The sequence below is a fragment of the Oncorhynchus mykiss genome, chromosome 17, assembly GCF_013265735.2.
Source record: "Oncorhynchus mykiss isolate Arlee chromosome 17, USDA_OmykA_1.1, whole genome shotgun sequence".
NCBI lineage: Eukaryota > Metazoa > Chordata > Actinopteri > Salmoniformes > Salmonidae > Oncorhynchus > Oncorhynchus mykiss.
In genome coordinates, this window is record NC_048581.1 from 93,054,176 (window position 1) to 93,078,808 (window position 24,633).

At 41.7% G+C, this 24,633-nt stretch overlaps 1 protein-coding gene across 1 annotated transcript; it reads left to right on the forward strand.

Annotated features, from left to right (window-relative positions):
• The first annotated feature begins 3,522 nt into the window (after positions 1-3,522).
• LOC118940514 (protein shisa-4-like) lies at positions 3,523-24,633 on the forward strand. The gene is made up of 5 exons (XM_036950971.1): positions 3,523-3,866; positions 4,772-4,934; positions 9,786-9,910; positions 14,609-14,842; positions 24,247-24,633. The coding sequence occupies exons 1-5, from the start codon at positions 3,803-3,805 to the stop codon at positions 24,465-24,467; spliced, it is 807 nt and encodes a 268-aa protein (XP_036806866.1). The 5' UTR covers positions 3,523-3,802; the 3' UTR covers positions 24,468-24,633.

The following is a 24,633-nucleotide window of genomic DNA, read 5'->3' on the forward strand; positions in this document are numbered from 1 at the left end:
AATCTACTGCGACGATTAAGTATCGCGAGAAGATGAGTGTGTACGTCATAGCACCCATCCCAGATAGTCCTGGCTACCGTCACTAGTTACCACAGCCACAAAGGGTTTCAAACGTAACCTTCATTTAACTAGGCAAGTCAGTTAAGAACAAATTCTTATTTACAATGACGGCCAACCGGGGAACAGTAGGTTAACTAACTGCCTTTTTAAATGTTTTACCTTGTCAGCAAAGGGATTTGATCCGACAACCTTTCGGTTACTGGCCCAACGCTCTAACCTGCCCCAACGCTACCTGCCATCCCAAATGTGATTGTAAACCTACCCTTAAACCACAAAGCTAACCTTAAATTATGACCAAAAAGCTCATTTCAGTTTTCATGATTTTTTTAAAACAATATGGAAACCGCAGTCCCCCTTGCCCTCAGATAATGTTCCATTATTTAAAAATCAACATGTATGACTCACTCATATCCTCTTGTCATCTTTTTCTATAAACAATTAGCCTACATGTAGCTAAACATTAATTTATGAAGTTTGCATTTAGAGTTTGTAATTTAGTTTTTTTGTAATTGTTGTCTTGGGAAATACAATAACTTTATTGAAAGAGAATGGTCATATGCTGTATTTGGTAATACAGTTTAAATTGAATTGAATACACACACTTTTGACCTTCCATTGTTGGTAAGATTCAGAGACCGTCAACTGTGTTACTGAAGATGTGGAAGTGCTGAAACAAAAAGCTTGACTATGATTTGTTGTGTGAGTGCTCCCTTTAGTGTCAGAGCTGCAATATAGCAACACTGCGTCACGTCCTTATTTCAACTTGATCAAATCAAATCAAAGCGAATGACATTCTGGATTAAGTGAAGCGTCTTTCCGTTCAACAATGTTCTGTAAATGATGTCTGTAATTTGAAGGTTGCAGAGAACTTGTGTGTTGAATGTGAAGAATGTTTAAATGCCCCCTGGGACAACCCCTGCAGTCAGCAGAGCTGTTTTTTTGTTGAATAATTTTGCACGCCCAATTTTTCAGTTTTTGATTTGTTAAAAAAGTTTGAAATATCCAATAAATGTCGTTCCACTTCATGATTGTGTCCCACTTGTTGTTGATTCTTCACAAAAAAATACAGTTTTATATCTTTATGTTTGAAGCCTGAAATGTGGCAAAAGGTCGCAAAGTTCAAGGGGGTCGAATACTTTCGCAAGGCACTGTATTTGTGTTTACAGCCATTATATTTGTGTGAAATATTCAAAAGCAATACGCTCAGATCAACTACTTACAGATGGAATTAATGACAAGACCACCACTTACAGCTGCCACTTCTTCTTTATGGCAGTTGGTAACCAACTTTAAGGTGCATTACCACCACCAACTGGCCTGGAGTGTGGACCAGAGACAGGGACGGTATAAATCCTACCCAATAATCTCGTAACATCCACTGAAGATTTCCCCAGTAGTTCGCTTAATCTTGTCTCTACAACTCCATTACACCTCAAATCTAATAACAATCGTTCCCTTTTCTCTCACATATTTCTGGCACTGAAATAGAACATGTTCCACTGTCTTCATCTTCTCCTGACAATGATCACACCTCTCAGTCGGATGTTTCACCACCAATTTCAATGTACTGTTGAGCCTTGTGTGTCTCAGTCTCAGCCTTGTGATTACACTTTCCTCCCTTCTCTCTCAGCCTGAGGACCTTCCTGCCCCCCACCTTTTCCTGGATCTTATACAGGTTTTTTCCCTTCCTGCCCCCACCATTTCCTGGATCTTATACAGGTCTCTTCCTTTTCCCTTCCTGCCCCCACCATTTCCTGGATCTTATACAGGTCTCTTCCCTTTTCCCTTCCTGCCCCCACCATTTCCTGGATCTTATACAGGTCTTTTCCCTTCCTGCCCCCACCATTTCCTGGATCTTATACAGGTCTCTTCCTTTCCCTTCCTGCCCCCACCATTTCCTGGATCTTATACAGGTCTTTTCCCTTCCTATCCCCACCATTTCCTGGATCTTATACAGGTATTTTCCCTTCCTGCCCCCACCATTTCCTGGATCTTATACAGGTCTCTTCCTTTTTCCCTTCCTGCCCCCACCATTTCCTGGATCTTATACAGGTCTTTCCCTTCCTGCCCCCACCATTTCCTGGATCTTATACAGGTCTTTTCCCTTCCTGCCCCCACCATTTCCTGGATCTTATACAGGGCTCTTCCCTTTTCCCTTCCTGCCCCCCACCTTTACCTGGATCTTATACAGGGCTCTTCTCTTTTCCCTTCCTGCCCCCCACCTTTACCTGGATCTTATACAGGGCTCTTCTCTTTTCCCTTCCTGCCCCCCACCTTTACCTGGATCTTATACAGGGCTCTTCCATTTTCCCTTCCTGCCCCCCACTTTTCCTGGATCTTATACAGGTCTCTTCCTTTTTCCCTTCCTGCCCCCACCATTTCCTGGATCTTATACAGGTCTTTTCCCTTCCTGCCCCCACCATTTCCTGGATCTTATACAGGTCTTTTCCCTTCCTGCCCCCACCATTTCCTGGATCTTATACAGGGCTCTTCCCTTTTCCCTTCCTGCCCCCCACCTTTTCCTGGATCTTATACAGGGCTCTTCCATTTTCCCTTCCTGCCCCCCACCTTTTCCTGGATCTAATACAGGGCTCTTCCCTTTTCCCTTCCTGCCCCCCACCTTTTCCTGGATCTTATACAGGGCTCTTCTCTTTTCCCTTCCTGCCCCCACCATTTCCTGGATCTTATACAGGGCTCTTCCCTTTTCCCTTCCTGCCCCCCACCTTTTCCTGGATCTTATACAGGTCTTTTCCCTTCCTGCCCCCACCATTTCCTGGATCTAATACAGGGCTCTTCCCTGTATAAGAACAAACAAAAGGTTCTCAATTTGGGTTTATGATTAATCCCCTCCACCCATTGTTTTCCCCCATATTGCATCAACAGTTGTTTTAAATCATATTTATGTCTCCCTTCATTTGGTTTTCGTACAGATGTTCACAGTCAGACTGTTGAAAAAGGTCAGGCATTTCAGTTGCCCAGGCTCCCCCTATGGGATAGATCCCATTGAAAAACTGTACTAGCTAGTCTGGCTGTTGGCATATCCAACAGTCTGAGTGTGAAGAAGGTTGATTTTATGGTATTTATCACACATGTGATTAATTGTACTGCACAAACAAACAACAAGTCCAAGAAACTGGACATGATAGTGTCTGTTGCTGAAAGGTTTTTGGGTTTCCAGGAATTCACTACCAAAAGATTGCAAAGAATACTGTCCAAAGATGCTCTTCATTCTCAGGTCCCAGAGCCTGTAGGGATGGGCGTTGGCAGTTGAATCTGAATAATGAATACTTTGAATTTGGTTTTTGTTTATTTTTATTGTGTTAAATGTTTGGGCTGATATACAGCCAAAACAGTAAATGGAGGCATGGACATATACCATTTGTTTGCTGAGCACCATAATAATCAAAGTAGACCCTGTACACTAGGTGGCGTTAGAACACCAAAAGGTGTAGTCTGACATAAAACTTTAAGGAAGAAGAAGGATAGAGTGGGGGGGGGAGCTAGACAGCCTGCGGTGCCGCTTTGTGGACAACAACTCCCATTGTTGGGCGGAGAGAGACAAGTAATCTTGTTGGTATATCTATTATCTTCGTTTGAAAAGCGCATCTGTACATTGTATCGGATTAGTATGCGTTGAATACTGCATCAATTTCCCATCACTAGTTGGTTTGTCATTTTGGTAGGGACTTAGGAAGTAGCTATCGTACCGGGGTTCGTGTTAAGCATCGGAATTAACGGAGCCATGGCGAAAAGTCTGTCCCTTGTTACTGTCATTTTGTGTGGGACTCTGATCCCCTTCGTGACAGGTGAGTTTGGCAATCTTTACAACAACTTTCTATCAGTCTGATATTTGTTTCCAGGAGCTAGCCTAGCTAACTAAGTGAAATGACATCATCTTCCGTTTGCATTGCTCAATGTCTGAGGTGGGGCCGAGTGTGTCTGTCTTAATAACTAACACGCCGACTACATAAATTATGACTAGTTATGGCATGACTTTGCCTTTGGAAATGTTTGAACTAAAGTGCTTTTCAGACGTCCAGTGAAATATCGCCTAGTACCCCGCCAAGTGCAGCACGGCTGGTGTCCCAAAAGGCGCTCCATGGTAAATCTGAGGTCTGCATTGGCCGTGCAGTATTTACGGTGATACGGCCTCTGCAGAAGTCAGGACATGCACACTTCCTGTGCTTCCCTGGGCACGGCGGAGTTGTTGCCAAGGATGGAAGTTTGTTTTTATACAGGACCTCCAGCTTTCACCTAATATCACCTCCTAGATATTGAGCTGGTCGGAAACTTTTCTACTCAGCTGTGTCCAACTCCCAACCTATAATGTATTTTTCTACCCAGCTGTGTCCAACTCCCAACCTATAATGTATTTTCTACCCAGCTGTGTCCAACTCCCAACCTATAATGTATTTTTCTACCCAGCTGTGTCCAACTCCCAACCTATAATGTATTTTCTACTCAGCTGTGTCCAACTCCCAACCTATAATGTATTTTCTACCCAGCTGTGTCCAACTCCCAACCTATAATGTATTTTCTACCCAGCTGTGTCCAACTCCCAACCTATAATGTATTTTCTACTCAGCTGTGTCCAACTCCCAACCTATAATGTATTTTCTACTCAGCTGTGTCCAACTCCCAACCTATAATGTATTTTCTACTCAGCTGTGTCCAACTCCCAACCTATAATGTATTTCTCTTTTCTACCCAGCTGGAGAGGACTGTGAAGCCTACCTAAATGCCTTCAGCCATTACAAAGCCAAACTGGACTGCAGTACATTTCAGTGGTGCTGTGGAACGTGTGAGAATAGATATTGCTGCAGCAGCCCATCTCTCAGGCTGACTGAGTCTGAACAGGAAAACTGCATATACAGGTAGGAGGACAAAAAACGATGTCCCAAATCAAATGGCACCCTATGCCCCATAGGGCTCTGGTTAAAAGTAGTGCACTATGTAGGAATCGGGTGCCATTTGGGACTTACTCAAGATAAAAACCACTGACCAGGTAGTTCAGTGTACTGGGTTTATGTGATTACTAACCTTGTCTGAGACCTGAAGAACGTTGACAGTCTCTGTATTGCACTAAAGCAGAAACCCCCGAGCCACCAACACATTAGCATGGTTGTGTTTTGACATTCTGTTATGGTGTCAATCTCAACATCCTGGATGGCAGAGAGCTCGGGCCCCAGTGGTGTACTGGGCTGTAGACTGTTCTCTCTGCTTCCACACGGTAGGCGGTACCAGAGCATCAAGTCTGACACCAACAGGCTCCTGAACTGCTTCTATCCCCAATCTGTAAGACTGTTAAATACAGTATATCACTAAAGTGAGTACACCCCTCACATTTTTGTAAATATTTGAGTATATACAGTGCCTTGCGAAAGTATTCGGCCCCCTTGAACTTTGCGACCTTTTGCCACATTTCAGGCTTCAAACATAAAGATATAAAACTGTATTTTTTTGTGAAGAATCAACAACAAGTGGGACACAATCATGAAGTGGAACGACATTTATTGGATATTTCAAACTTTTTTAACAAATCAAAAACTGAAAAATTGGGCGTGCAAAATTATTCAGCCCCCTTAAGTTAATACTTTGTAGCGCCACCTTTTGCTGCGATTACAGCTGTAAGTCGCTTGGGGTATGTCTCTATCAGTTTTGCACATCGAGAGACTGAAATTTTTTCCCATTCCTTCTTGCAAAACAGCTCAAGCTCAGTGAGGTTAGATGGAGAACATTTGTGAACAGCAGTTTTCAGTTCTTTCCACAGATTCTCGATTGGATTCAGGTCTGGACTTTGACTTGGCCATTCTAACACCTGGATATGTTTATTTTTGAACCATTCCATTGTAGATTTTGCTTTATGTTTTGGATCATTGTCTTGTTGGAAGACAAATCTCTTTCCCAGTCTCAGGTCTAAACTGCTAGATAGCAAGCTAAAATATGACTGAGGAGAAAAACAATCTACAAACCTAATAATGACAAAGCAAAAACGTTTTTTTTTTGTCAACTGAAATATCACTTATGTATTTTTTTTTTCACCTTTATTTAACCAGGCAAGTCGGTTAAGAACAAATTCTTATTGTCAATGACGGCCTAGGAACAGTGGGCTAACTGCCTGTTCAGGGGCAGAACGACAAATTTGTACCTTGTCAGCTCGGGGATTTGAATTTGCAACCTTTCAGTTACTAGTCCAACGCTCTAACCACTAGGCTACCCTGCCGCCCCTCCACTCTAACCACTAGGCTACCCTGCCGCCCCTCCACTCTAACCACTAGGCTACCCTGCCGTCCCATGTATTAAGGCCCTTCAGTCAGTACTTTTTTGTTGTTGAATTTTACCCCTTTTTCTCCCCAATTTCGTGGTATCCAATTGTTTTTAGTAGCTACTATCTCGGGAGAGAGGAAGGTTGAAAGTCATGCATCCTCCGATACCCAACCAAGCTGCACTGCTTCTTAACACAGCGCCATCCAACCCGGAAGCCAGCCGCACCAATGTGTCGGAGGAAACACCGTGCACCTGGCAACCTTGGTTAGCGCGCACTGCGCCCAGCCCGCCACAGGAGTCGCTGGTGCGCGATGACACAAGGATTTCCCTACCGGCCAAACCCTCCCTAACCCGGACGACGCTAGGCCAATTGTGCGTGGCCCCACGGACCTCCCGGTCGTGGCCAGTTACGACAGAGCCTGGGCGCGAACCCAGAGTCTCTGGTGGCGCAGCTGGCGCTGCAGTACAGCGCCCCCAGTCAGTACTTTTTTGAAGCACCTTTGGTAGTGATTACAGCCTCAAGTCTTCTTGGGTATAATGACGCTACAAGCTTGGCACACCTGTACTTGGGGAGTTTCTCCCATTCTCTGTCAGGTTGGATGGGGAGCATTGCTGCACAGCTAATTTCAGGTCTCTCCTAAGATGTTAGATCGGGGTCGGGCTCTGGCTGGGATATTAGTTTTTAATGTCCCCTTGGTAGGATATACGTGCTTTCTTTCGGCGCATTTATTTTCCAGCGATTGAACGTTAGCTAGCATGACGGAAGGCAAAGGCAGATTTTCCACTCGTTGGTCCTCAGAAGGCACACTGATCTTATTCTGCAAAATCTCTGTGTCCTTCTCTGATATCTGGGCCTGGTCAGGTGTCTGTAGTATCTCCCTCCCGTCCGACTCATTGAAGAAAACTCTTAGTCTAATTGGAGGTGAGTAATCGCAGTTCTGATGTCCAGAACTCTTTTCAGTCATAAGAGATGGTATCAGCAACATTATGTACAAAACAAGTTACGAGCAATGTGAAAAAACAAACAAAATAGCATGGTTGGTTAGACGGCAGCCATCTTCATCTTGATCCTCATGATGACAGGAGTGAGTGCTATGGGGCGATTAGTAATTTAGTTCAGTTAACTTTTGCTTTCTTGTGTACAGGAACAATTGTGGACATCTAGAAGCATGTGGGGACAGCAGAGAGGGATAGGGAGAGATTGAATATGTCCTTAAACACACCAGCCAGCTGGCCTGCGCATGCTCTGTGGGCGTGGCTTGGGATGCTGTCCGGGCCACGGAGAAGGAGAGCCCACAGTCCTTGGTAGCTGGCCGTGTCGGTGGCACTGCGTTATCCTCAAAGCGGGCGAAGAAGGTGTTTAGCTTGTCTGGAAGCAAGATGTCTGTGTCTGCAATGTGGCTGGTTTTCCTTTTGAAGTCTATGATTGTCTGTAGACCCTGCCACATACGTCTCTAGTCTGAGCCGTTGAATTGCGACTCCACTTTGTCTCTATACTGATGTTTTACCTGTTTGATTGCCTTGCGAAGTGAATGACTACTCTGTTTGTATTCTGCCATATTCCCAGTCCCCTTGCCATGGTTAAATGCAGTGCTTTGTGCTTTCAGTTTTGCGCGAATGCCATCTATCCACGGTTTCTGGTTAGGGTAGGTTTTAATAGTCACAGTGGGTACCACTTATCCTATACACTTATTGATGAAATCAGTAATCGTCTCCGTGTACACGTCAATATTATTCTCAGAAGGTACCCGGAACATATCCCAGTCTGCATGATCAAAACTATCTTGATGCGTGGATTCCGATTGGTCAGACCAGCGTTGAATAGTCCTTAGAATGGGTGCTTCCTGTTTGAGTTTCTGCCTATAGGAAGGGAGGAGCAAAATGGAGTCGTGGTCAGATTTGCCGAAATGAGGGCGGTGGAGGGCCTTGTATGCATTTCGGACGTTGGAGTAGAAGAGTGTTTTAGCAGTGCGAGTGCTACAGTCAATATGCTGATCGAATTTCCTTTTCCACAAATTTGCTTTCTTAAAATCCCCAGCTGCAATAAATGCAGCCTCCGGATATATGGTTTGCATGAAGTCCAGGGAAGTTCCTTGAGGGCCGTCGTGGTCTCTGCTTGAGGAGGGATATACACGGCTGTGACAATAACCAAAAATAATTATCTTGGGAGATAATGCTGTCGGCATTAGATTGTGAGGAATTCTAGATCAGGTGAACAAAAGGACTTGAGTTTCTGTATGTTGTTACAATTACACCATGAGTCGTTCATAATGAAACATACACCCCCCCGCCCTTCTTTCCGGAGAGATGTTTATTCCTGTCGGTGTGATGTACTGAGAATCCAGGTGGCTGTACCGACTCCAACAGAGTATCCCGATTGAGCCATGTTTCCTTGAAACATAATATTTTACAATCCCTGATGTCTCTCTGGAAAGCTTGCCCTGATCTCATCAACTTTGTTATCTAGGGACTGGACATTAGCGACGAAATATACTCTGAAGCGGTCGGTGGTGTGCGTGCCTCTGACTAGGAGACTGCCCCGACTCCCTTTTCTCCGGCCGCGTTGTTTTGGGTCTCTGGAATCAGTTCAAATGCCCTCGGTGGTGCGGACACCGGATCCGCTTCGGGAAAGCCGTATTCCTGGTCATAGTGCTGGTGAGTTACCGCCACTCTGATATCCAATAGTTCTACCCGGCTGTATGTATTAACACTTAAGATCATCTGGGCTAACAATGTAAGAAATAATTCATTAAAAAAAAATTTAAACTATAAAAGTTTCATACGGGCTAGAAGCGAGGCAGCCCTCTTTCGGCGCCATTTTTCACTTCCCTTACCAAGGCCCTTCTTCCCGATTGCTCAGTTTGGCCAGGCAGTCAGCTCTGGGAAGAGTCTTGGTGGTACCGAACGTCTTCCATTTAACAATGATGGAGGCCACTGTGTTCTTGGGGACCTTCAATGCTGCAGAAATGTTTTGGTACCCTTCCCCAGATCTGTGTCTCAGGGCTCTTCGGACAATTCCTTCCGACCTCATGGCTTGGTTTTTTTCTCTGACATGCACTGTCAACTGTGGGACCTTTTATATAGCCAGGTGTGTGCCTTTACAAACATATCCAATCAATTGAATTTACTACAGGTGGACTCCAATCAAGTTCTAGAACAATCTCTAGGATGATCAATGGAAACAGGATGCACCTGAGCTCAATTTCGAGTCTCATAGTAAAAGGTCTGAAAATACTTATGTAAATAATAGGTTAACATTTCCAAAAACCTGTTTTTGTTTTGTCATTATGGGGTATTGTGTGTGGATTGAGGCTTTAAAAAAAAAATGTAAATAGATTTTAGAATAAAGATGTAACGTAACGTAACGTAACAAAATTTGGAAAAGGGGCATGGGTTTGAATACTTTCCGAATGCTCTGTATTTTTCACTGCCTGATGTTATGTCTCTCTCTGTTCCAGTGGCAATATGAGCACTTTGACCATCTCGTCATTCGTAGCGACAGCTGTCATCTTCACCATCAGTTTAGTCTGTTGCTGTGTGTGTCCCTGCTGTTGCCTGTACAAAATGTGCCGGAAGCCCAGACGTAAGTCTCCTTGCACCATCACAACATGAATACTAACATGTTAACTCCAAGACTGATTTACATGTAAAAAAAAGTATATGCTTTAATTGTTTTTCTCCAGTGTGTGTGTGTGTCCTCTCCACGTCTCCTGTAGAAGTCTGGTGGTCAGTTCTGACTGTAGTATCTGTGTGTAGTCTGGGGGTCAGTTCAGACTGTAGTGTCTGTGTGTAGTCTAGGGGTCAGTTCAGACTGTAGTGTCTGTGTGTAGTCTAGGGGTCAGTTCAGACTGTAGTATCTGTGTGTAGTCTAGGGGTCAGTTCTGACTGTAGTATCTGTGTGTAGTCTGGGGGTCAGTTCAGACTGTAGTGTCTGTGTGTAGTCTAGGGGTCAGTTCAGACTGTAGTGTCTGTGTGTAGTCTGGGGGTCAGTTCAGACTGTAGTATCTGTGTGTAGTCTAGGGGTCAGTTCTGACTGTAGTGTCTGTGTGTAGTCTAGGGGTCAGTTCAGACTGTAGTGTCTGTGTGTAGTCTAGGGGTCAGTACTGACTGTAGTATCTGTGTGTAGTCTGGGGGTCAGTTCAGACTGTAGTATCTGTGTGTAGTCTGGGGGTCAGTTCAGACTAGTATCTGTGTGTAGTCTAGGGGTCAGTTCAGACTGTAGTATCTGTGTGTAGTCTAGGGGTCAGTTCAGACTGTAGTATCTGTGTGTAGTCTAGGGGTCAGTTCTGACTGTAGTATCTGTGTGTAGTTTGGGGGTCAGTTCAGACTGTAGTGTCTGTGTGTAGTCTAGGGGTCAGTTCAGACTGTAGTGTCTGTGTGTAGTCTGGGGGTCAGTTCAGACTGTAGTATCTGTGTGTAGTCTGTGGGTCAGTTCAGACTGTAGTATCTGTGTGTAGTCTAGGGGTCAGTTCAGACTGTAGTATCTGTGTGTAGTCTGGGGGTCAGTTCAGACTGTAGTATCTGTGTGTAGTCTGGGGGTCAGTTCAGACTGTAGTATCTGTGTGTAGTCTAGGGGTCAGTTCAGACTGTAGTATCTGTGTGTAGTCTAGGGGTCAGTTCTGACTGTAGTATCTGTGTGTAGTCTAGGGGTCAGTTCAGACTGTAGTATCTGTGTGTAGTCTGGGGGTCAGTTCAGACTGTAGTATCTGTGTGTAGTCTAGGGGTCAGTTCAGACTGTAGTATCTGTGTGTAGTCTAGGGGTCAGTTCAGACTGTAGTATCTGTGTGTAGTCTGGGGGTCAGTTCAGTCTGTAGTATCTGTGTGTAGTCTGGGGGTCAGTTCAAACTGTAGTATCTGTGTGTAGTCTGGGGGTCAGTTCAGACTGTAGTATCTGTGTGTAGTCTGGGGGTCAGTTCAGACTGTAGTATCTGTGTGTAGTCTGGGGGTCAATTCAGACTAGTATCTGTGTGTAGTCTAGGGGTCAGTTCTGACTGTAGTATCTGTGTGTAGTCTGGGGGTCAGTTCAGACTGTAGTATCTGTGTGTAGTCTGGGGGTCAGTTCAGACTGTAGTATCTGTGTGTAGTCTGGGGGTCAGTTCTGACTGTAGTATCTGTGTGTAGTCTGGGGGTCAGTTCAGACTGTAGTATCTGTGTGTAGTCTGTGGGTCAGTTCAGACTGTAGTGTCTGTGTGTAGTCTAGGGGTCAGTTCAGACTGTAGTATCTGTGTGTAGTCTGGGGGTCAGTTCAGACTAGTATCTGTGTGTAGTCTAGGGGTCAGTTCTGACTGTAGTATCTGTGTGTAGTCTAGGGGTCAGTTCAGACTGTAGTATCTGTGTGTAGTCTGGGGGTCAGTTCAGACTGTAGTATCTGTGTGTAGTCTAGGGGTCAGTTCAGACTGTAGTATCTGTGTGTAGTCTGGGGGTCAGTTCAGACTAGTATCTGTGTGTAGTCTAGGGGTCAGTTCAGACTGTAGTATCTGTGACCCTGTGTTATAAGCACTTTGTGACTATATAAGCACATCTGCTGATGTGAAAAGGGCTTCAATTAGATGTGATGATACAGGAAGTGGTTTGACCACTCCCACTTTGATCCCGGCCAGCAGGCCGTGCGTCCCAACTGTGCACTACCCTGATCAAAACTAGGGCACTACCCTGATCAAAACTAGGGCACTACCCTGATCAAAACTAGGGCACTACCCTGATCAAAACTAGGGCACTACCCTGATCAAAACTAGGGCACTACCCTGATCAAAACTAGGGCACTACCCTGATCAACACTAGGGCACAACCTTGATCAAACCTAGGGCACTATATAGGGAATAGTGACATTTGGGACGGACAGGCCCAGCTTAACTCTCCATGGAGTGGGTTGGGACATAAGGGTTGATTTTCAAACAACACCCAATTGTGTAAACCACTTCCTCCTTACAATAGAACAGAAATCCACTGTCAGTAACCAAACCTTAGTGGAACAAAACAGCTCTTCCTCATTTTTGAGTTCTGGAAAAAACTCAAAATGATGTTGTTTTTTCCATTCCGAACTCTGTTTGCTCAACGATGCAAAAACACAGATTTATACACTTCCTAAACATTTCTGATTCATCCAACCGAATGATTCAACAAGACATCACCAGAATGTATTAATTTAACCTTTTATTTTGAAATGAAACACAAAGATTGGCGTAGGTACATTTGGAAACTGGCAGCATTGAGTAAGAGGGTAATGTTACCAGGTTGTTTGGCAACATTTTTTAAAAATAAATGAAACCCGCTCTATAAATGTGTGTAAGCCTGTGGCATTATGGCACAGATATCCTTCTGAAAACCGATGCTGTTCTGACAAGTTTCTCACCTCTCTTTGTGATCGTCAGGCTGTGTTGCTGCTGCCTACGTATTGCCCCTGTGTACACACACACACACACACACACCCTCTCTCTACTGCTAGCTCCTGTCTCTTGAGTATGACATGTATCTGTCAGACATCCCCTCTGCTTCCACCTACACTCTACGGTTAACACGGAGGTGTTCCAAACACACTGGGACTCTTCTCGTCCCGCTCGCCTCCACCAGTGAACCATAAACAAAGGAGACGTGAACTGTCTTGAGGGCGAAGGTCTGCGTAGTGGATTTAAACCAAGGTCTCTAATAGCCTGCTTGGCTGAAACGTATTCCTATACAAGCCCAGCCCTACAGGGTACCCTATACAAGCCCAGCCCTACAGGGTACCCTATACAAGCCCAGCCCTACAGGGTACCCTATACAAGCCCAGCCCTACAGGGTACCCTATACAAGCCCAGCCCTACAGGGTACCCTATACAAGCCCAGCCCTACAGGGTACCCTATACAAGCCCAGCCCTACAGGGTACCCTATACAAGCCCAGCCCTACAGGGTACCCTATACAAGCCCAGCCCTACAGGGTACCCTATACAAGCCCAGCCCTACAGGGTACCCTATACAAGCCCAGCCCTACAGGGTACCCTATACACGCCCAGCCCTACAGGGTACCATATACACTCCCTACAGGGTACCCTATACACGCCCTACAGGGTACCCTATACACGCCCTACAGGGTACCCTACACAAGCCCGGCCCTACAGGGTACCCTACACAAGCCCGGCCCTACAGGGTACCCTACACAAGCCCGGCCCTACAGGGTACCCTACACAAGCCCGGCCCTACAGGGTACCCTACACACGCCCGGCCCTACAGTGTACACTACACACGCCCGGCCCTACAGGGTACCCTATACACGCCCGGCTCTACAGGGTACCCTATACACGCCCGGCTCTACAGGGTACCCTATACACGCCCGGCTCTACAGGGTACCCTATACACGCCCGGCTCTACAGGGTACCCTATACACGCCCGGCTCTACAGGGTACCCTATACACGCCCGGCTCTACAGGGTACCCTATACACGCCCGGCTCTACAGGGTACCCTATACACGCCCGGCTCTACAGGGTACCCTATACACGCCCGGCTCTACAGGGTACCCTATACACGCCCGGCTCTACAGGGTACCCTATACACGCCCGGCTCTACAGGGTACCCTATACACGCCCGGCCCTACTTGGTACCCTATACACGCCCGGCCCTACTTGGTACCCTATACACGCCCGGCCCTACAGGGTACCCTATACACGCCCGGCCTACACACGCCCGGCACTACAGGGTACCCTATACACATACACGCCCAGCCCTACAGGGTACCCTATACACATACACGCCCAGCCCTACAGGGTACCCTATACACATACACGCCCAGCCCTACAGGGTACCCTATACACATACACGCCCAGCCCTACAGGGTACCCTATACACGCCCAGCCCTACAGGGTACCCTATACACGCCCAGCCCTACAGGGTACCCTATACACATACACGCCCAGCCCTACAGGGTACCCTATACACATACACGCCCGGCCCTACAGGGTACCCTATACACGCCCGGCCCTACAGGGTACCCTATACACGCCCGGCCCTACAGGGTACCCTATACACGCCCAGCCCTACAGGGTAGCCTATACACGCCCGGCCCTACAGGGTACCCTATACACGCCCGGCCCTACAGGGTACCCTATACACGCCCAGCCCTACAGGGTAGCCTATACACGCCCGGCCCTACAGGGTACCCTATACACGCCCGGCACTACATGCATGTATGTGATGTGTATGTGCTGTGGTGTATGATTGTAATGTCTGTCAGAATAGGGAACCGTGTGAGGTTTACTCATTGCACTTCTATTTACCAGTCAACTAAGTGTATCTCTCCTCCCCAGCGGTGATAGCCACGACCGCCCACACAACGGTGGTGAATACTCACTACCCCCAGCAGCCCGTCCAGCCCTACCAGGGGGCCCCCCAGTACCCTGCCTACCAGACCATGCCGGTCCAGCCTGGGTATGGGGTTCAGCCTCAACCCGGCTATGGAGGTGGCCAGCCCATACCCACAGCACCAGGCTACCAGGGACAGCCTTTCCAGCCAGGACCACCCCCTCCTTACCAAGAGACTGGTAAGTGTCAGGAGAGTCTGTCGTCAGGATCGTGTTTAGTGGGGCACACCGAAGCAAAACGTTTTACAACAGAAAATGGCATGTTATGACCATGATAGTATTAGATGTATTACTTAGTTGTGAGGTATTAGTTAGTTGTGTGGTATTAGTTAGTTGTGAGGTATTAGTTAGTTGTGAGGTATTACTTAGTTCTGAGGTATTAGTTAGTTGTGTGGTGTTAGTTGTGAGGTATTACTTAGTTGAGTGGTATTACTTAGTTGAGTGGTATTACTTAGTTGTGTGGTATTAGTTAGTTGTGTGGTATTAGTTAGTTGTGTGGTATTAGTTAGTTGTGTGGTATTAGTTAGTTGTGTGGTATTACTTAGTTGTGTAGTAATGTATTACTTAGTTGTGAGGTATTACTTAGTTGTGTGGTATTAGTTAGTTGTGTGGTATTAGTTAGTTGTGTGGTATTAGTTAGTTGTGAGGTATTAGTTAGTTGTGTGGTATTACTTAGTTGTGAGGTATTAGTTAGTTGTGAGGTATTAGTTAGTTGTGTGGTATTAGTTAGTTGTGTGGTATTAGTTAGTTGTGTGGTATTAGTTAGTTGTGTGGTATTACTTAGTTGTGAGGTATTAGTTAGTTGTGAGGTATTAGTTAGTTGTGAGGTATTACTTAGTTGTGTAGTAATGTATTACTTAGTTGTGTAGTAATGTATTACTTAGTTGTGTGGTATTACTTAGTTGTGAGGTATTACTTAGTTGTGTGGTATTAGTTAGTTGTGTGGTATTAGTTAGTTGTGAGGTATTACTTAGTTGTGAGGTATTACTTAGTTGTGAGGTATTAGTTAGTTGTGTGGTATTAGTTAGTTGTGTGGTATTACTTAGTTGTGAGGTATTAGTTAGTTGTGTGGTATTACTTAGTTCTGAGGTATTAGTTAGTTCTGAGGTATTAGTTAGTTGTGGTATTACTTAGTTGTGAGGTATTAGTTAGTTGTGTGGTATTACTTAGTTGTGTGGTATTACTTAGTTGTGAGGTATTACTTAGTTGTGAGGTATTAGTTAGTTGTGGTATTACTTAGTTGTGAGGTATTAGTTAGTTGTGAGGTATTAGTTAGTTGTGAGGTATTAGTTAGTTGTGAGGTATTAGTTAGTTGTGTGGTATTAGTTAGTTGTGAGGTATTACTTAGTTGTGAGGTATTACTTAGTTGTGAGGTATTAGTTAGTTGTGTGGTATTAGTTAGTTGTGTGGTATTAGTTAGTTGTGAGGTATTACTTAGTTGTGAGGTATTACTTAGTTGTGAGGTATTAGTTAGTTGTGTGGTATTAGTTAGTTGTGAGGTATTACTTAGTTGTGAGGTATTACTTAGTTGTGAGGTATTAGTTAGTTGTGTGGTATTAGTTAGTTGTGTGGTATTACTTAGTTGTGAGGTATTAGTTAGTTGTGTGGTATTACTTAGTTCTGAGGTATTACTTAGTTGTGTGGTATTAGTTAGTTGTGTGGTATTAGTTAGTTGTGAGGTATTACTTAGTTGTGAGGTATTACTTAGTTGTGAGGTATTAGTTAGTTGTGTGGTATTAGTTAGTTGTGTGGTATTACTTAGTTGTGAGGTATTAGTTAGTTGTGTGGTATTACTTAGTTCTGAGGTATTAGTTAGTTCTGAGGTATTAGTTAGTTGTGGTATTACTTAGTTGTGAGGTATTAGTTAGTTGTGTGGTATTACTTAGTTGTGAGGTATTACTTAGTTGTGAGGTATTAGTTAGTTGTGTGGTATTAGTTAGTTGTGTGGTATTACTTAGTTGTGAGGTATTAGTTAGTTGTGTGGTATTACTTAGTTCTGAGGTATTAGTTAGTTCTGAGGTATTAGTTAGTTGTGGTATTACTTAGTTGTGAGGTATTAGTTAGTTGTGTGGTATTACTTAGTTGTGAGGTATTAGTTAGTTGTGAGGTATTACTTAGTTGTGAGGTATTACTTAGTTGTGAGGTATTACTTAGTTGTGTGGTATTAGTTAGTTGTGTGGTATTACTTAGTTGTGTGGTATTAGTTAGTTGTGAGGTATTACTTAGTTGTGTAGTAATGTATTAGTTAGTTGTGTGGTATTAGTTAGTTGTGTGGTATTAGTTAGTTGTGTGGTATTAGTTAGTTGTGTGGTATTAGTTAGTTGTGAGGTATTACTTAGTTGTGTGGTATTACTTAGTTGTGAGGTATTACTTAGTTGTGTGGTATTAGTTAGTTGTGTGGTATTAGTTAGTTGTGTGGTATTACTTAGTTGTGAGGTATTACTTAGTTGTGTGGTATTAGTTAGTTGTGTGGTATTACTTAGTTGTGAGGTATTAGTTAGTTGTGTGGTATTACTTAGTTGTGTGGTATTACTTAGTTGTGTGGTATTAGTTAGTTGTGAGGTATTACTTAGTTGTGTGGTATTAGTTAGTTGTGAGGTATTAGTTAGTTGTGAGGTATTACTTAGTTGTGTGGTATTACTTAGTTGTGTGGTATTACTTAGTTGTGTGGTATTAGTTAGTTGTGAGGTATTACTTAGTTGTGAGGTATTAGTTAGTTGTGTGGTATTAGTTAGTTGTGAGGTATTACTTAGTTGTGAGGTATTACTTAGTTGTGAGGTATTAGTTAGTTGTGTGGTATTAGTTAGTTGTGTGGTATTAGTTAGTTGTGTGGTATTAGTTAGTTGTGTGGTATTAGTTAGTTGTGTGGTATTAGTTAGTTGTGTGGTATTAGTTAGTTGTGTGGTATTAGTTAGTTGTGAGGTATTACTTAGTTGTGTAGTAATGTATTAGTTAGTTGTGTGGTATTAGTTAGTTGTGTGGTATTAGTTTGTTGTGAGGTATTACTTAGTTGTGTGGTATTACTTAGTTGTGAGGTATTAGTTAGTTGTGTAGTAATGTATTACTTAGTTGTGAGGTATTACTTAGTTGTGTGGTATTACTTAGTTGTGAGGTATTACTTAGTTGTGAGGTATTAGTTAGTTGTGTGGTATTAGTTAGTTGTTTGGTATTAGTTAGTTGTGTGGTATTACTTAGTTGTGAGGTATTACTTAGTTGTGAGGTATTAGTTAGTTGTGTGGTATTAGTTAGTTGTGAGGTATTACTTAGTTGTGAGGTATTAGTTAGTTGTGTGGTATTAGTTAGTTGTGTGGTATTAGTTAGTTGTGTGGTATTAGTTAGTTGTGTGGTATTAGTTAGTTGTGTGGTATTAGTTAGTTGTGTGGTATTAGTTAGTTGTGAGGTATTAGTTAGTTGTGTGGTATTACTTAGTTGTGTGGTATTAGTTAGTTGTGTGGTATTAGTTAGTTGTGTGGTATTAGTTAGTTGTGTGGTATTAGTTAGTTGTGTGGTATTACTTAGTTGTGAGGTATTACTTAGTTGTGAGGTATTAGTTAGTTGTGTGGTATTAGTTAGTTGTGAGGTATTACTTAGTTGTGAGGTATTACTTAGTTGTGAGGTATTACTTAGTTGTGAGGTATTAGTTAGTTGTGTGGTATTAGTTAGTTGTGTGGTATTAGTTAGTTGTGTGGTATTAGTTAGTTGTGTGGTATTACTTAGTTGTGTGGTATTACTTAGTTGTGAGGTATTACTTAGTTGTGTGGTATTAGTTAGTTGTGTGGTATTACTTAGTTGTGAGGTATTAGTTAGTTGTGAGGTATTACTTAGTTGTGTGGTATTAGTTAGTTGTGTGGTATTACTTAGTTGTGAGGTATTAGTTAGTTGTGTGGTATTAGTTAGTTGTGTGGTATTACTTAGTTGTGAGGTATTACTTAGTTGTGAGGTATTAGTTAGTTGTGTGGTATTAGTTAGTTGTGTGGTATTAGTTAGTTGTGTGGTATTAGTTAGTTGTGTGGTATTAGTTAGTTGTGAGGTATTACTTAGTTGTGTGGTATTAGTTGTGAGGTATTACTTAGTTGTGAGGTATTACTTAGTTGTGTGGTATTACTTAGTTGTGTGGTATTAGTTAGTTGTGAGGTATTAGTTAGTTGTGTGGTATTACTTAGTTGTGAGGTATTACTTAGTTGTGTAGTAATGTATTAGTTAGTTGTGTGGTATTACTTAGTTGTGAGGTATTACTTAGTTGTGTAGTAATGTATTAGTTAGTTGTGTGGTATTACTTAGTTGTGAGGTATTACTTAGTTGTGTGGTATTACTTAGTTGTGTGGTATTAGTTAGTTGTGAGGTATTACTTAGTTGTGAGGTATTACTTAGTTGTGTGGTATTACTTAGTTGTGTGGTATTAGTTAGTTGTGAGGTATTACTTAGTTGTGTGGTATTACTTAGTTGTGAGGTATTAGTTAGTTGTGTGGTATTAGTTAGTTGTGTGGTATTAGTTAGTTGTGTGGTATTAGTTAGTTGTGTGGTATTAGTTAGTTGTGTGGTATTACTTAGTTGTGAGGTATTACTTAGTTGTGAGGTATTACTTAGTTGTGTGGTATTAGTTAGTTGTGTGGTATTAGTTAGTTGTGCGGTATTAGTTAGTTGTGTGGTATTACTTAGTTGTGAGGTATTACTTAGTTGTGTGGTATTAGTTAGTTGTGAGGTATTAGTTAGTTGTGAGGTATTACTTAGTTGTGAGGTATTACTTAGTTGTGAGGTATTACTTAGTTCTGAGGTATTAGTTAGTTGTGTGGTATTAGTTAGTTGTGTGGTATTACTTAGTTGTGTGGTATTAGTTAGTTGTGAGGTATTACTTAGTTGTGTAGTAATGTATTAGTTAGTTGTGTGGTATTACTTAGTTGTGTGGTATTAGTTAGTTGTGAGGTATTAGTTAGTTGTGAGGTATTAGTTAGTTGTGAGGTATTACTTAGTTGTGAGGTATTACTTAGTTGTGAGGTATTAGTTAGTTGTGAGGTATTACTTAGTTGTGAGGTATTACTTAGTTGTGAGGTATTAGTTAGTTGTGAGGTATTACTTAGTTGTGTAGTAATGTATTACTTAGTTGTGTGGTATTACTTAGTTGTGTGGTATTAGTTAGTTGTGAGGTATTAGTTAGTTGTGAGGTATTACTTAGTTGTGAGGTATTACTTAGTTCTGAGGTATTAGTTAGTTGTGTGGTATTAGTTAGTTGTGTGGTATTACTTAGTTGTGTGGTATTAGTTAGTTGTGAGGTATTACTTAGTTGTGTAGTAATGTATTAGTTAGTTGTGAGGTATTAGTTAGTTGTGTGGTATTAGTTAGTTGTGTGGTATTAGTTAGTTGTGTGGTATTACTTAGTTGTGTGGTATTACTTAGTTGTGTGGTATTAGTTAGTTGTGTGGTATTAGTTAGTTGTGTGGTATTAGTTAGTTGTGTGGTATTACTTAGTTGTGAGGTATTACTTAGTTGTGAGGTATTAGTTAGTTGTGTGGTATTAGTTAGTTGTGTGGTATTACTTAGTTGTGAGGTATTACTTAGTTGTGTGGTATTAGTTAGTTGTGTGGTATTAGTTAGTTGTGTGGTATTACTTAGTTGTGAGGTATTAGTTAGTTGTGAGGTATTACTTAGTTGTGTGGTATTAGTTAGTTGTGTGGTATTACTTAGTTGTGAGGTATTAGTTAGTTGTGTGGTATTAGTTAGTTGTGTGGTATTACTTAGTTGTGAGGTATTACTTAGTTGTGAGGTATTAGTTAGTTGTGTGGTATTAGTTAGTTGTGTGGTATTAGTTAGTTGTGAGGTATTACTTAGTTGTGTGGTATTAGTTGTGAGGTATTACTTAGTTGTGAGGTATTACTTAGTTGTGTGGTATTACTTAGTTGTGTGGTATTACTTAGTTGTGTGGTATTACTTAGTTGTGAGGTATTAGTTAGTTGTGTGGTATTAGTTAGTTGTGTGGTATTAGTTAGTTGTGTGGTATTAGTTAGTTGTGTGGTATTAGTTAGTTGTGTGGTATTAGTTAGTTGTGTGGTATTACTTAGTTGTGTGGTATTACTTAGTTGTGAGGTATTAGTTAGTTGTGAGGTATTACTTAGTTGTGTGGTATTAGTTAGTTGTGTGGTATTACTTAGTTGTGAGGTATTACTTAGTTGTGAGGTATTAGTTAGTTGTGTGGTATTAGTTAGTTGTGTGGTATTAGTTAGTTGTGTGGTATTAGTTAGTTGTGTGGTATTAGTTAGTTGTGTGGTATTAGTTAGTTGTGTGGTATTACTTAGTTGTGTGGTATTACTTAGTTGTGAGGTATTACTTAGTTGTGTGGTATTAGTTAGTTGTGTGGTATTACTTAGTTGTGAGGTATTAGTTAGTTGTGAGGTATTACTTAGTTGTGTGGTATTAGTTAGTTGTGTGGTATTACTTAGTTGTGAGGTATTAGTTAGTTGTGTGGTATTAGTTAGTTGTGTGGTATTACTTAGTTGTGAGGTATTACTTAGTTGTGAGGTATTAGTTAGTTGTGTGGTATTAGTTAGTTGTGTGGTATTAGTTAGTTGTGTGGTATTAGTTAGTTGTGTGGTATTAGTTAGTTGTGAGGTATTACTTAGTTGTGTGGTATTAGTTGTGAGGTATTACTTAGTTGTGAGGTATTACTTAGTTGTGAGGTATTACTTAGTTGTGAGGTATTAGTTAGTTGTGAGGTATTAGTTAGTTGTGTGGTATTACTTAGTTGTGAGGTATTACTTAGTTGTGTAGTAATGTATTAGTTAGTTGTGTGGTATTACTTAGTTGTGAGGTATTACTTAGTTGTGTAGTAATGTATTAGTTAGTTGTGTGGTATTACTTAGTTGTGAGGTATTACTTAGTTGTGTGGTATTACTTAGTTGTGTGGTATTAGTTAGTTGTGAGGTATTACTTAGTTGTGAGGTATTACTTAGTTGTGTGGTATTACTTAGTTGTGTGGTATTAGTTAGTTGTGAGGTATTACTTAGTTGTGTGGTATTACTTAGTTGTGAGGTATTAGTTAGTTGTGTGGTATTAGTTAGTTGTGTGGTATTAGTTAGTTGTGTGGTATTAGTTAGTTGTGTGGTATTAGTTAGTTGTGTGGTATTACTTAGTTGTGAGGTATTACTTAGTTGTGAGGTATTACTTAGTTGTGTGGTATTAGTTAGTTGTGTGGTATTAGTTAGTTGTGCGGTATTAGTTAGTTGTGTGGTATTACTTAGTTGTGAGGTATTACTTAGTTGTGTGGTATTAGTTAGTTGTGAGGTATTAGTTAGTTGTGAGGTATTACTTAGTTGTGAGGTATTACTTAGTTGTGAGGTATTACTTAGTTCTGAGGTATTAGTTAGTTGTGTGGTATTAGTTAGTTGTGTGGTATTACTTAGTTGTGTGGTATTAGTTAGTTGTGAGGTATTACTTAGTTGTGTAGTAATGTATTAGTTAGTTGTGTGGTATTACTTAGTTGTGTGGTATTAGTTAGTTGTGAGGTATTAGTTAGTTGTGAGGTATTAGTTAGTTGTGAGGTATTACTTAGTTGTGAGGTATTACTTAGTTGTGAGGTATTAGTTAGTTGTGAGGTATTACTTAGTTGTGAGGTATTACTTAGTTGTGAGGTATTAGTTAGTTGTGAGGTATTACTTAGTTGTGTAGTAATGTATTACTTAGTTGTGTGGTATTACTTAGTTGTGTGGTATTAGTTAGTTGTGAGGTATTAGTTAGTTGTGAGGTATTACTTAGTTGTGAGGTATTACTTAGTTCTGAGGTATTAGTTAGTTGTGTGGTATTAGTTAGTTGTGTGGTATTACTTAGTTGTGTGGTATTAGTTAGTTGTGAGGTATTACTTAGTTGTGTAGTAATGTATTAGTTAGTTGTGAGGTATTAGTTAGTTGTGTGGTATTAGTTAGTTGTGTGGTATTAGTTAGTTGTGTGGTATTACTTAGTTGTGTGGTATTACTTAGTTGTGTGGTATTAGTTAGTTGTGTGGTATTAGTTAGTTGTGTGGTATTAGTTAGTTGTGTGGTATTACTTAGTTGTGAGGTATTACTTAGTTGTGAGGTATTAGTTAGTTGTGTGGTATTAGTTAGTTGTGTGGTATTACTTAGTTGTGAGGTATTACTTAGTTGTGTGGTATTAGTTAGTTGTGTGGTATTAGTTAGTTGTGTGGTATTACTTAGTTGTGAGGTATTAGTTAGTTGTGAGGTATTACTTAGTTGTGTGGTATTAGTTAGTTGTGTGGTATTACTTAGTTGTGAGGTATTAGTTAGTTGTGTGGTATTAGTTAGTTGTGTGGTATTACTTAGTTGTGAGGTATTACTTAGTTGTGAGGTATTAGTTAGTTGTGTGGTATTAGTTAGTTGTGTGGTATTAGTTAGTTGTGAGGTATTACTTAGTTGTGTGGTATTAGTTGTGAGGTATTACTTAGTTGTGAGGTATTACTTAGTTGTGTGGTATTACTTAGTTGTGTGGTATTACTTAGTTGTGTGGTATTACTTAGTTGTGAGGTATTAGTTAGTTGTGTGGTATTAGTTAGTTGTGTGGTATTAGTTAGTTGTGTGGTATTAGTTAGTTGTGTGGTATTACTTAGTTGTGAGGTATTACTTAGTTGTGAGGTATTACTTAGTTGTGTGGTATTAGTTAGTTGTGTGGTATTAGTTAGTTGTGCGGTATTAGTTAGTTGTGTGGTATTACTTAGTTGTGAGGTATTACTTAGTTGTGTAGTAATGTATTACTTAGTTGTGTAGTAATGTATTACTTAGTTGTGTGGTATTACTTAGTTGTGTGGTATTACTTAGTTGTGAGGTATTAGTTAGTTGTGTGGTATTAGTTAGTTGTGTGGTATTACTTAGTTGTGAGGTATTAGTTAGTTGTGAGGTATTACTTAGTTGTGTAGTAATGTATTACTTAGTTGTGTGGTATTACTTAGTTGTGTGGTATTAGTTAGTTGTGAGGTATTAGTTAGTTGTGAGGTATTACTTAGTTGTGAGGTATTACTTAGTTCTGAGGTATTAGTTAGTTGTGTGGTATTAGTTAGTTGTGTGGTATTACTTAGTTGTGTGGTATTAGTTAGTTGTGAGGTATTACTTAGTTGTGTAGTAATGTATTAGTTAGTTGTGAGGTATTAGTTAGTTGTGTGGTATTAGTTAGTTGTGTGGTATTAGTTAGTTGTGTGGTATTACTTAGTTGTGAGGTATTAGTTAGTTGTGAGGTATTACTTAGTTGTGAGGTATTACTTAGTTGTGTGGTATTACTTAGTTGTGTAGTGAGGTATTACTTAGTTGTGTAGTGAGGTATTACTTAGTTGTGTAGTGAGGTATTACTTAGTTGTGTGGTAATGTATTACTTAGTTGTGTAGTAATGTATTAATTGTAGTTGAAAACAAACAGAGGAGGTGGAAAGTGAAGCTTATTTGTAAGTGAAAAGAGGAGGAGCCTGACGGCAGGAACCGTCTGGTCTGGTGTGTTCTCGGTGTCTCTGGTGTGGTGTGTTTTAATGTCCTCTCTCTCTCTCTCTCTATCTCTCTATCTCTCTATCTCTCTATCTCTCTATCTCTCTATCTCTATCTCTATCTCTACCAGGTCCAGCCTATCCTCCTGCTATCCCAGTGTCTTATAGTCAGGCTGGGTTCAGTCCAGGACAGCTATCTTACCCCCTCCAGGCTCCAGCGCAGCCCAGCTACCCAGCCCAGCCTCAGCCAGCCTATCCCTGTGCACCTCCCGCCCAGCCCGACTTCCTTTCTGCCCAGCCTGCTTACAACCCTGCCTTCATGGAGCCCCAGCCTCCCAAGACTGGCAACTGAAGCAGCTCCTCCCCTCCCATTCTCCATCCACCCGCTCTCATGGGAGACGGACGGACGGACGGGTGGGATAGAAACAGACAGACTGACTGACTGGTGAGATAGAAACAGACAGACTGACTGACTGGTGGGATAGAAACAGACAGACTGACTGACTGGTGGGATAGAA

Coding starts and splice junctions, on each gene's coding strand:
- LOC118940514 (XM_036950971.1), top strand. CDS start 3,803: ATGGCGAAAAGTCTGTCCCTTGTTACTGTCATTTTGTGTGGGACTCTG. Junction 4,935..9,785: donor CAGGAAAACTGCATATACAG/GTAGGAGGACAA, acceptor TCTCTGTTCCAG/TGGCAATATGAGCACTTTGA. Junction 9,911..14,608: donor AATGTGCCGGAAGCCCAGAC/GTAAGTCTCCTT, acceptor TCTCCTCCCCAG/CGGTGATAGCCACGACCGCC.